This window comes from Carcharhinus amblyrhynchos, chromosome 20, assembly GCF_965287045.1.
Source record: "Carcharhinus amblyrhynchos chromosome 20, sCarAmb.v2.hapA, whole genome shotgun sequence".
Taxonomy (NCBI): domain Eukaryota; kingdom Metazoa; phylum Chordata; class Chondrichthyes; order Carcharhiniformes; family Carcharhinidae; genus Carcharhinus; species Carcharhinus amblyrhynchos.
Window position 1 is genome coordinate 19632203 of NC_137343.1, and position 12210 is coordinate 19644412.

Sequence of the window (12210 nt, forward strand, 5' to 3'; positions counted from 1 at the left end):
ATTAGGAGAGGCGATGGCCCAGTGGTATCATGGCTAGATTATTAATCCAGAAACTCAGCTCATGTTCTGGGGACGCTGGTCCGAATCCTACCACGGCAGACGGTGGAGTCTGAATTCAATAAAACAAAATCTGGAATTAAGCATCTACTGATGACCATGAAACCATTGTTGATTGTTGAAAAAACCCATCTAATGTCCTTTAGAGAAGGAAATCTGCCATCTTTACCTGGTCTGGCCTACACATGGCAAGAAATCTGACAACACCAGGTTTACCCCAGTCCAACGCCAGCATCTCCACATCATGACTACACGTGGCTCCAGAGCCACAACAATGTGGCTGATTTTCAACTGCCCTCCAAGGGATGGGCAATAAATGTTGGCCAGCCTGTGATGTCCATGTCCAATGGATGAATATATAAAAAAAAAGTGGAGAAGTTACGTCAAACTTGGGTTTGATCATATTTGGAGTATTTTGCACGATTCGGGTATCAATGTTATAACAATGGATATTCAGTCCCAGGAAAAGGTACAAAAATATTCAGAGATGATATCAGAATGGAGAGGATTGATGAGCTTACTAAGAAATGTTGAACAGGATGGTGACCTTCTGTCAAGTAAAAAGAAGGCTGAGGGGTGACCTCAGAAGTGGTTTGACAGGGTTTGCAGAAAGCAAATGTGAAGGAGACAAAAACTAGAGGTCATAAACATATCAAGGTCACTACTGTCTCAAACAGGGAGTTCTGGAGAAACGTCATTAATCCAAGGTTAGTAAAGATGTTTAATGGGCTATCAGGAACACTTGAAGTAAATAGCATGGATGCATTTAAATAGAGGCTATGAGGGAGAAAGGAATAGCAGGATTTGCTGATAGGGTTAGTAGAGTGGGAGTTGCTGGCTTGGTGAGTCGGGCTATGTGGCCAGTTTCTGTGCCATCATGCTCACAATGTAACTTGATGTACACGGCTAAAACAATTGAAGACAGATCAGAGGTAGCCTGTGCTGTGCTTTTTTGTCAGATCATGTATTAGATAAAGGGTGGCAGGTTGGAACAGTGATTAGCGCAGCTGCCTCACAGCGCCAGGAGCCCGGGTTCAATTCCAGCCTCGGATCACTGTCTGTGTGGAGTTTGCACATTTTCCCTGTGTTTGCGTGGATCTCCTCTGGGTGATCCGGTTTCCTCCAAAGATGTGTGGGTTAGATTGACTGGCAATGCTAAATTACTCCTTGGTGTCAGGGAGATTAGCAGGGTAAATATGTGGCGGTATGGGGATAGGGCCTGGGTGGGATTATTGTCACTGCAGGCTCAATGGGCCAAAGGGTCTCTTTCTGCACTGTAGGGGTTCTATGAAATTGTTTAATTTTGAGAAACAAGGGAGGCTTTCCAGCACAGAATGCAGTGCAAAGAAGAACTTTAGGGCTAATCTCTGGTGCGGACATCGCAATAAAAGACAGGACAAAACCTGGGCTTTTCATCCTGCACTAGAACCTTCTGATAATTACTCTGCTCAAGATCTGCCAAATAATTAACAATCTGGAAAAGATAAAATACTTTCAATTACAAGAGCAGGATAAAGAAATACAAGGCTGAACCAGTAAAACAATCAAATCCATCACACACAGATCACCATTAATAAATTAAGTGCACAAAGATCACCATTTGGAAGACTCCCAGACAGAGCATTAGAGGCATTAATTAATGAACAACTGGTTACTGCGTTCAAGAAAGACTGTGAGGTATTTCAGAATGGTTAAATGACCTTCATTCTTACCAAATGGAATCCTTTGCAGTAACTTATAATATTTAAATAATCAAATTTTTGTATTTGTTCATTACAAGGCAACACAGTGGTTAGCGCTGCTGCCTCACAGTGCCAGGGAGCTGGGTTCAATTCCGGCCTCGGTTGACTGCCTGTGTGGGGTTTGCACGTTCTCTCCATGTCTGTGTGTATTTCCTCCCATAGTCCAAAGATGTGCTGGTCAGGTTTATTGGCCATGCTGAATTGCCCCTCAGTGTCAGGGGGATTGACAGGGTAAAAACTTGGGGTTATGGCGATGGGGCCTGGGTGGGATTGTTGTTGGTGTAGGCTCGATGGGCCAAATGGCCTCTTTCTGCGTTGTAGAGATCCAGTGAAACATATTTTTAATTATAAGTGAAGAAGAGAAATGCAGCTGAAAACAGTAAAGACATTACCCCAACCACATCTCCGGCTTTGCGATACTTGTTAGCTTTTGATGCATGGCCGAACAAAAGAGATGATCCATCGTTTATTCCTTGATGGTGCTTCTTGCTGTTTTGATTTGCTCGGATTTAGTCAATTAGACACTTGATAAAATAACAGGTAAGCACATATTTCAGCCAGCCATTATATCCTATCCTACAGCCATAGGAGAGTTGACAATGTGACTCCCCGATGTGTGTCACTCCTGAGGTTTGATGCTTTTGAAACGCATGATGGATGACACCAGACTAGTAATTAAATAGGTCTGCAGGAATCCAGGGTTAATTACTTATCATAAATAGTGCTGACCCTTGAGAGTTAACAATCTGCCCAAAGGTGCTGTGGACCAACTTGGCAAATAAATGCCTCACCTCCGTTAAATTCAGGAGCATCCTTTGTGTTTCTAATATTCAGCGATTCAAAAATCTTATGAACGCTATTGCCTGGCTTAATATAATCCGCCTTCTCAATAGAATTTTGCAGTAATGATCTCATGGTGTGAATCTCCACCTTGCTATTTGCACTGTGTGTTCGAGCGAGTGACATAATTGGGAGATGAGTTAACTTTGACAAGAGCAGCAGCATAAATTTAGCGGATTAAGAATCTCTGCTCCCTCAGCGAGCGGATTGATGGGTGAAGGCGCAACCCCAGACGAACACTTAGCCACACGGATCAGAAAACGTCCAGTTCAGTTCCAGGCTGCACTTGTGCAATTAAGCTTCAATGGTCAATGAATGTGCTAAGGAACGGTACAAAATACATCGGCCTGGACAAGTGGCAATCCAACAGACTGGGAACGATTAAAAAAAACAAATACAAGGAAAGTCATGTGATTTGAGAAGGGGTTATGGGAAAAAAAAACCTGAAGGAGATATCAAAGCTAGCAATAAATGATTTTATGACTATATTTAGAGAAGGAGAATAGTGAAGAGAATGTGGGTCCATTAAAGGAGCAAGGATGTAATACTATATTGGATAATATAGAGATTTGTTAAATATGTATTTAGTATCAATTTCCATTGTAGAGCGAGGAACAAAACACCAGTGGCACCAGAAAACCTAAAAATAATTTGATGCATGGAGGATAGAAGATTTACTAGAAGTCTATAATAAAACTAATGGGCAGTTGATGGGATTTCGGATAGAAAAATCTTGAGGATCTAATATTTTCCACCCTGGAGTATTAAAGGAAATAGGGAAGGAAATTGCAGACCTGTTGGTCATAATTTTCCAAAGCTCTCGAGCTTTACGATTTGTGCCTTTAGATTGAAAATTTGCAAATGCTACTCCATTATTGAAGAATGGATGGGGGATAGAAACCAGGGAACCGCCAACCACTCAGTTTAATATCAATCGTGGCAAAGTTATTAGAATTTATCACCAGTGACTTGGTGAGCACTTAAATAAATATGACCTGCTCCAAGAGAATCGGCATGGATTTGTGAAGGGTAGGTTATGGCTGGTAAATTGAATCCGTGCACTACAGAAGGAGACCATTCGGCCCATCGAGTCTGTACAGATTTTCTGAAAGAGCTTCCCACTCAGAGTCAGTTCACCCCCAGCTCATCCCCAATGCCCGTAACCCCATGCATTTACCATGGCTAATCCATGTAACCTACACATCTCTGGATACTAAGCAACAATTTAGCATGGCCAATCCACCTAACCTGCACATTTTTGGACTGTGGGAGGAAACTGGAGCACCCGAAAGAAACACACGCTGACACAGGGAGAATGTGCAAACTCCATATGGGCAGTTACCCAAGGCCAGACTCGAAGTTGGGTCCACGGTGCTGTGTAGCAGCCATGCTAATCACTGTGCCATTGAGTTGACCTGAAAATCTAGTTGAATTTTTTTAAAGAGGTCAATAACTTAGAGGAATGTCAATGCACAATGTCTTTGTGGAATTTCAGGAGATACCGAACAAAATACAAAAAAACTATTAACAAAAATGAAACCTCCTGGAATTGGAGGTCACCCCTGTGACATGGGTTGTGTTACAATTATGAGGTTTGGAAGATGGTTATGTTTCGGGCCACTGCCTTTGATTTAAGGTGAAATGAAGGAGCCGGGATGAGTTCACGTGACCTGTTCTGAAGTCTATCTGACACCAAGTCTAGGTGGTTTGATTGTTGGAGATTAAAAGAGGCCCAGTTTTTTTTTACAAGGATGAAGATGCAGGTGTTTGCACTTGAAGACAATGCAGCAGCTTGTGTGCTTACAGTAGATGGACTATGAGTCTGCAAAGTTCCAGAAAACTGTTAAGAATGTCAGGTTGTAAAATTGTCTTTTTACCTCCAAGATAAAAGATGGCTAGTCAGCATTTCTACCTAACAGAATCCTTACAGTGCAGAAGTAGGCCATTCAACCCATCGAACCTGCACCAACAACAATCCCACCAAGCCCATATCTCCGTAACCCACGTTACCCTGCTAATCTCCCTGACACGAAGGGGCAATTTAAAATGGCAAATCCACCCTAGTGTGTGGGAGGAAACGGAGCACCCAGAGGAACCCATGCAGCCATAGGGAGAATGTGCAGTTTGCACAGAGGCACCCCAGGCTGGAATTGAACCCGGATCCCTGCCGCTGTGAGGCAGCAGTGCTAACCACTGTGCTGCCCTGGATCTGAATATTGTGTAATTCACTTTTCCACATAGATGGGCTTTGAGGGGGATTGGGTTTCCAAGTTATCCCTGAAAATCCATAGACAAGAATAGTCTTCCAAGGTCCAGGAAAGAAAGAGAGCAACTCAAGGCTGAAAATCTCTATAGTTGACACACAGGAATGTGAATGAGAGCTTGTACTTAGATCAAAAGGACCACATTAATCAGTCAAAATGAGACTGGAAGATTTGCCTAGCTTGTACTAAAGGAAGATTCTCCAAGAGGGAGAAACTACCTTGAGGTGGATGACCAGCCATGATCATAACGAACAGTTGAGCAGGTTTGAAGGGCACTTCATTGGTGCAGAGCCTTGATCAGGTATGTTGCATTCACTTTTGGTCTTCATACCTGACGAAGGATATGTTGGTTTGAAAGAGATTCAATGTAGATCCAGTGGATTGACATTGAGGCTCATGGATTAATTTATGACGAGAGGTTATGTAAAGTTGGCTTTTTTTCCTGCAGATTAGAGGGTTGCGGGATGATTTCAGTTGAGAGTTTTAAGCTGATGGTAGCTATACACAGAGCCAACATTTCCTCCTTCCCCTATCTGTGCAGTGGCCCATGATAAAATGTGTGTTGGTAGTTAGTAGGCAAAGACAAGAGTTGGCTCAATGGTCAGATGGCTTATTAGCACTTAATGCCTAAACTCATTCGTTAAATTTGTCACTTTGGCAAAATAATGTGTCCAAAAAGGTATTACATTTTCAGAAGAAAAGGATCAAAAACTGGGGGAGAAGTATTTTTTAACTTTGAAATTATTTACTTTAAGTTCAGCTTAGACAAGCAGCTTGAGAGCTCTGTTGATCAAGATGAATAAAATTCTTCAATCTGTATGTGATATTTGAGCTTAGTGCTTAAGATTTTTTTTTTCTTTCTTGCTTTCCTTTACTCAGGTGACCATACGGGCGAGTGTCGAGCCCATGGTAACCTGGGATCGGCATTCTTCTCCAGCGGCAACTACCGAGAGGCCCTAAACAACCACCGTCTCCAGCTAGTGCTGGCCATGAAGCTAAAAGATCGTGAGGTGAGTAATTCACTTCAGTACTTTAATGAAAAGGGACATGGATTCAGGTGAGTGGCTATCAATAAGGCATGAAGCCGCCACCCGATGTTGTGTTCTCTCAATCAGGAAGGGATCTGTTTTGATAATATGGGCTGGACTTTTGTCACCCCATTGGGTCACGCAGTGCTGAACTTTGCTAATTTTTTTGCGGGATTTCCTGTTGCTTCCCGACTTCACATTTTTGAGTGATCTTTCGACATGTCAAGAAGACCTTGAATGCAAAACGCGCACGCATCACTTTCAAGGTCGGGGTCCCCATTTGAGGACCACAGTAAAATTGTATTTCCTCCTGCACGCTATTTTTATATGCTGCAAGCCCTAAAGAAACACATTTCCTTGGAGAGTTAATGACCACTTCATGCTGAGGTGTTGGGAACATTCTGAAAGATGAGCATAAAATGACACCTTCAAATGTCACTATTCAAAATGATATTGTAATGTCAATCTTAATGTAGTGATTCTTTAATGCAGTGCCGTGGTTCATCATAGGGATCTGTCCTGTAAGGGGAATTTGAGCCTTTATCGACCAGTATTGTGTAATTGTTGTCATACATTTCTGTATCTTTCCAAAGTGCCATAATGCTTCAAAAAATATAAAAAGAAATGTCCTGTTTGCCTCTGCTGCCATGCTCTGCGCTGTAATTTAAACTGACAGCTCTGGCTTGTTTAAAAAATCTTGCTTTTGAAAGTTGAAAATACCACTGCACAAGCTCCCCTCCATTTATTGACAGGCATTTAACTATGAAAAGGAAATGAAGACACCATTCTGCCCTGTAATTTTCAGGCAATGTAGCTTGAAACTCCTATTATTTTAGCTGCAGCAATTGTGAATGCTGGGCTGGGTTTCAAAAGCTTAAATGACTTTAGCTCAGCAGGTGAATTAATGTTCCAAGAACAATGGAAATAATAATAGAATATTCCTTTGGTGTGGTTTCATGTTTGTTTCCAATCCTAATTGTCACTTAAACAAGTACAATATTTTGTACATTAGACTAGTTTTTATTTCAAGGATCAATGATAATGTTTTGGAATTCCGGGTTTTATTAATTTGTTAGAGGTTTATTCTCTTCCCAGTGCCTAAAATAATTCCCATTGTTAAAACACAGCTCCTAAGGACTGCCTATAATACATGCTGGTTGACTGACTGTGGAAGGCACACTGGGGATATGGAAGTGGCGTGGGTGGGAGGAGTAAACAGGATGATGCATGAGGGTTAAGTGGCCTTGATGTTGGAAGTGGACTGCTGTGGTAGAGAGTTGAGATGGGCCTTTAAACCGGCCCGCCTCCATACCCACATTCCTCATGTACTTCATCATGCCTTACATGATGCACTGTGGACCCAATCCCTGTGCAAAAAGACAAAAGTCCCAGACAACCTCACACATGGATGAGATACGCATTTTGGAAGGCATGAAAGTGTGCTGGTTGGGGTCCCTTAAGCCTGCATGAATATCCGAGCTGATGTCTTCACTATTGGCTCCCCACTAACCATGCCAATAGAAGAAAATAAGCCTTGGTCTCTAGATACAAGTACCTCACTAACTCACAAGACCTGTTTCATGTATGCCAAAGAGTTTCCTCTCCATCATTGAGTGAAATGTTTCTCAGCCAACTTTAGGAAGGTTTCATAATTTGATAGATCTTCACCTCTGTAATGAATATGGAGTTTGGTGATTTACAAATAATAGGGAAGCTACAAGTGCAGAATTGTATCTGCACTTGTAGAAGCATCCATTGTTTGGACACAATGAGCACCGTTCAGGGACTAAGATGCCATCCGAAACATGGGTACGCACCTCTGTCTTGAATTACAGAGGGCACCATCTTTGTGAGGACGTTAGCAGCACACAACTATTGCCTATCAGGAGTATGCAGAGCTGGCAGATCCTGACATCAATAAGCGTGCAATGCCAATTTGGCACCCAGCGGTTTCACTTTGGAGTTCAACACTCCAGCCAATGTTCTCCCTTAATCTCAAAGAGTTGAGCAACAGGAAGAATCTCTCATGCTGGTTGTAGTTAAAGGGAGGGCAGTTGGTTTAGCTCAGTTGGCTGGACAGCTGGTTAGTGATGCAGAGTGATGGCAACAATGCAGGTTCAATTCCTATACCTGTTGTGGTTATTCATGAAGGCCCCATCTTCTCAACCTTGCCCCTCAACTGATCCTCAGGTTTAGGGGAGGTGATGGCCTAAAGGTATTATCACAAGACTATTAATCCAGAAACTCAGCTAATGTTCTGGGAACGCAGGTTCGATTCCTTGCACAGCAGATGGTGGAAGTTGAATTCAATAAAAATACCTGGAATTAAGAATCTCCTGATGACCATGAAATCATTGTCGATTGTCAGAAAAACCCATCAGGAAAGGAAACCTGCAGTCCTTACCTGGTCACTTTTTGTGATGAAGGGTCATCCGGACTCGAGATGTTGGCTCTATTCTCTTGCCACAGATGCTGTCAGACCTGCTGAGGTTTTCCAGCATTGTCTGTTTTTATTTCCATTGTATGTTTGTTGTTGATTTTCTTATTATTTATATTTTGGGTGCTGGGGAGGGCATTTATTTTTCATCTTTTTTTCTTTATTAGTTTTTCTTTCTCCTCCTGCTTCTCTTTTTTGTTCCCCTTTCCTTTTCTCTTCCAAATGTGGGTGCATTGAATTATTGCTTCACTGTGAGCCATTTTATAGGGCTGGCATGGTGGCACAATGGTTAGCACTGCTGCCTCACAGACCCAGGTTCGACTCCCAGCTTGGGTCACTGCCTGTGCAGAGTTTGCACGTTCTCCTTCTGTCTGCATGGGTTTCCTCCGGATGCTTCGGTTTCCTCCCACAGTCCAAAGATGTGTGAGTTTGGTGAATTGTTCGTGTTAAATTGCCCTTTCGTGTGAGGAGGACTAGCTAGGTTAAATGTATGGGGTTATGGGGATAGGGGTTGGGTAGGATTGTGGTCGGTGCAGACGTGATAGGCTGAATGGCCTCCTTCTGCACCGTAGGGATCCTACAATTTTCTGTACAGTTGTTCATTATGGTTGTTGTTAGAACTTAATAAATGGACATTTAAAAAAAGTGTGCATTGATGTTATGTGAGTCTGTGAGATTTGTGAAGATGCGTGCCATCAGAGGAGTAACAATTGATCTGTTTTGACTGTTCATCGTGATAGTTCAGAGCGGGGTGGCATCTTTCGCACAACTGGGAATCAATGGATCAGTCGGAGGTAGAATGTGGAGGTGTGAGGCTTCTATTTCCTTAACTACTTTGCATAATTAGAAAATTATTTTGCCCTCTGGCGATGTTTAAGGTTGTAGTATGTTATATTCTGGTACATTTATAATTGCCTTGCAGAATTTTCTTCACACTTTATTTCCAGGCTGTCATCACGTTTCGTTGATTCCTGAAAGTTGATAGTTGACTCCCAGACTTCTCTCATTGCTAAATTCACAAACTGTAAGAAATCTGGGTGGGAGTGACCCATGGCCAATAATTTTCTCACTCCTCCCTCCCTTCCTCCCTCACCTTTGACAAACCACCCTGTCTTCAGATTGGAGCTCAGCAAATTAGAATCCTTCTGATGTGTAATGTCACGGTTATAAATTGCGGTGCTATCATTCAGTAAATGAAATATTAACACACTGTGCCACGATACTGTACACCATCTGGTAGGATTATACATGGAGAGTTTATATGACTTTAGCATCCTTATTGCAAATGTAATTCGCATCAAGGTTACCCTTTTTTTTAAATTTGATTTGATTTTTTTATTGTCATATGTATTAGTATACAGTGGAAAATATTGCTTCTTGCATGTTATACAGATAAAGCATAAAGTTTGTAGAGTACATAGAAGAGAAGGAAAGGAAAGGGTACAGAATGTAGTGTTACAGTCATAGTTAGGATGTAGAGAAAAATCGTGAGGAATAAGGTAGGTTCCATACAAAAGTCTGATGGCAGCAGGGAAGAAGCTGTCCTGAGTCAGTTAGTACATGACCTCAGACTTCTGTACCTTTTTCCCAATGGAAGATGGTGGAAAAGAGTATGTCCATGGTGCGTGGGGTCCTTGATTATACTGGTTCCTTTTCTGAGACGGCGAGAAATTAGATAGTGTCAATGGTTGGGAGGCTGGCTTGAATGATGGACTGGGCTTCATTCACGACCCTTTGTAGTTTCTTGCAGTCTTGGTCAGAGCAGGAACCATACCAAGCTGTGATACATCCAGAAAGGATGCCTTCCATGGTGCATCTGTAGAAGTTAGTGAGAGTTGTGGGGGACATGCCAAATTTCCTTAGCCTCTTGAGAAAGTAGTGTTTGACAACAACTCTTAAGCAACTGGGCTTATACTGATGAGTTATATCAGCTTGTGTTGGTGGGTAGGGATGGCCATTCTGCCTCTCATAATGATGGACAAGATTGTCCAAGTGCCCTGACCCAGGAAATGGCGACTTACTTACTTGCAATGAAGAAAACTGAACAAGGTGCGCAGAGACTTCATGCCTGAAAGAAATAGTTACACAAATTAATGCTTCAGAAAATATCAAAGTGAGAAACAATTCATTCTTGTACCAAAGTATTCAGTGTTTTAAGGTGGAGGGAGCACTTTGATGGCCATGTTAATAAGATTAACTGCAGGAAATGAATTTAGACTTCCTGGTGACATCATCTGTGCACCAAACTTTCTTAAAAATACACTGACCAGTGCCGAGCTGTTATTGTTGGAATTTGTCTTCAGCTGCGAGCGAAGTTGGTTTATGTTGGAGTAGGCGTAAGGATGCAAATTCACATTTTGGGTTGAACCTAATACCCCCCAGTGATGAGGTAATGCAGTTGCGAGGTTATTCTGAATAGGATTCTCTTTATTTAGAGGAACATTAAATCTCACAAAGGGAGTATTTGGTTTGTATCACTTGAAACTAATTAAGACACCAGGCTCAATGGTAATGTTATTGTAAGAAGGCCTGGGTTGTATCTCAGCGCAGTAGAAGTGCCAGTAGAACATTTTAGCTCAAGTCGCAGCTGTTGATTTTCAGGTCTGGAAGCGATATTGTAGTTGTAGCTGCTGATGGTTACTTGAGAGGTGTGGGATTTTAGGAAGATCTCAATCAAGTGCACTTTTAATTGTGGTTGGTGGTGTGAGCATTGGTGCAGTTATTGAGTATAACAGTGGCTGTGAATGTACAGAGACAACTGATTACGCCAGATAGGTCAGGAATGGTCTAGTGCCATGCATTGTTAAATATAATAACATCGGCTGTGATCTTACCAGTTCCTCCTCTAGTTGATTGGTGGGGCAAGCTAGTAAGGTCGGGTGAGAGGTGAAAAATCAATATCGTGCCTGTTTTTTAGCTTCTCGTGATTTTACCGGCACTGATTTGCCTGCAAAATCAGCTTCACACTTAGGAAGGGTACAAAGCAAATTTCAGTTTGTGAGTTCCAGACACTATCATTCCGGTTCACTTGAACATCCCTCTTCACTGACTGAGGTCCTCACCGGTGGGGATCACATACAGTCCCCAAAAACAGGGACCAGATTTGATGGCCTCACTGTTGGGACCGGAGGCCATTGAAGCACCCCCAGGTGGTTGAAAGTGGGCTAGGCAGTGCCAGCCTGGCACCCTGGTAGCGCCCACCACTATGGCTAAGGGCCATAAGATTGCTTTTTTAACTCGCCCAAAACATGAGTCTGAAACTTTCCCATTTTCTCCCTCGTTCAGTACTTAGAATATTTTTCATGAAATTCCACCCGTCACGTTTTGAGTTCAGATAAAAGACTTTATTTTTGTAATCTTCATCAGAAACCGGTGAATTAGTTATGATAACTTCCTTAAACCATCCTGTCTTTACCCGGCAAGTTTAATGAATTAACGGAAAGAATCCAAAATCTAAAAGTGTCACATCCTTGGATATTAGTCAGGCAAGATCTTGAACTAAAAGTCAAATACTGCGGATACTGGAAATCAGGGAAAAAAAGAAACAATGCTGGAAAACGCAGCAGGTCTGGCAGCATCTATATGAAGGAAGAGAGTTAATGGTGGAATTTTATGTCCTTGCTCGAATGAGCCCTGAAATTCCAGCCTGAGAAGTCAACGGACGTTTCCATTGTCCACCCTTTGCCCGCTCCGATTCTGTGGCGGGCAGGGCGGTAAAATTCCAGCAAATGTTTCAAGTCCATATGACGACTCCTTTTCAGAGATCTTGGCTAATCCACCTCATCTTTGGACACTAAGGGACAGTTGAGCATGGCCAATCCATCTAACCTGCACATCTTTGG

At 42.3% G+C, this 12210-nt stretch overlaps 1 protein-coding gene across 2 annotated transcripts in view; it reads left to right on the plus strand.

Moving 5' to 3' along the window:
• The window catches only part of ttc28 (tetratricopeptide repeat domain 28), a 723607-nt gene that overhangs the window by 445045 nt on the left and 266352 nt on the right, over positions 1-12210 (plus strand). For both annotated transcript variants that reach the window (XM_080208201.1, XM_080208202.1), the window contains one exon: positions 5783-5913. In XM_080208201.1, coding sequence (XP_080064327.1) covers positions 5783-5913 — 131 coding nt within the window. The remainder of the gene's footprint in view (positions 1-5782; positions 5914-12210) is intronic.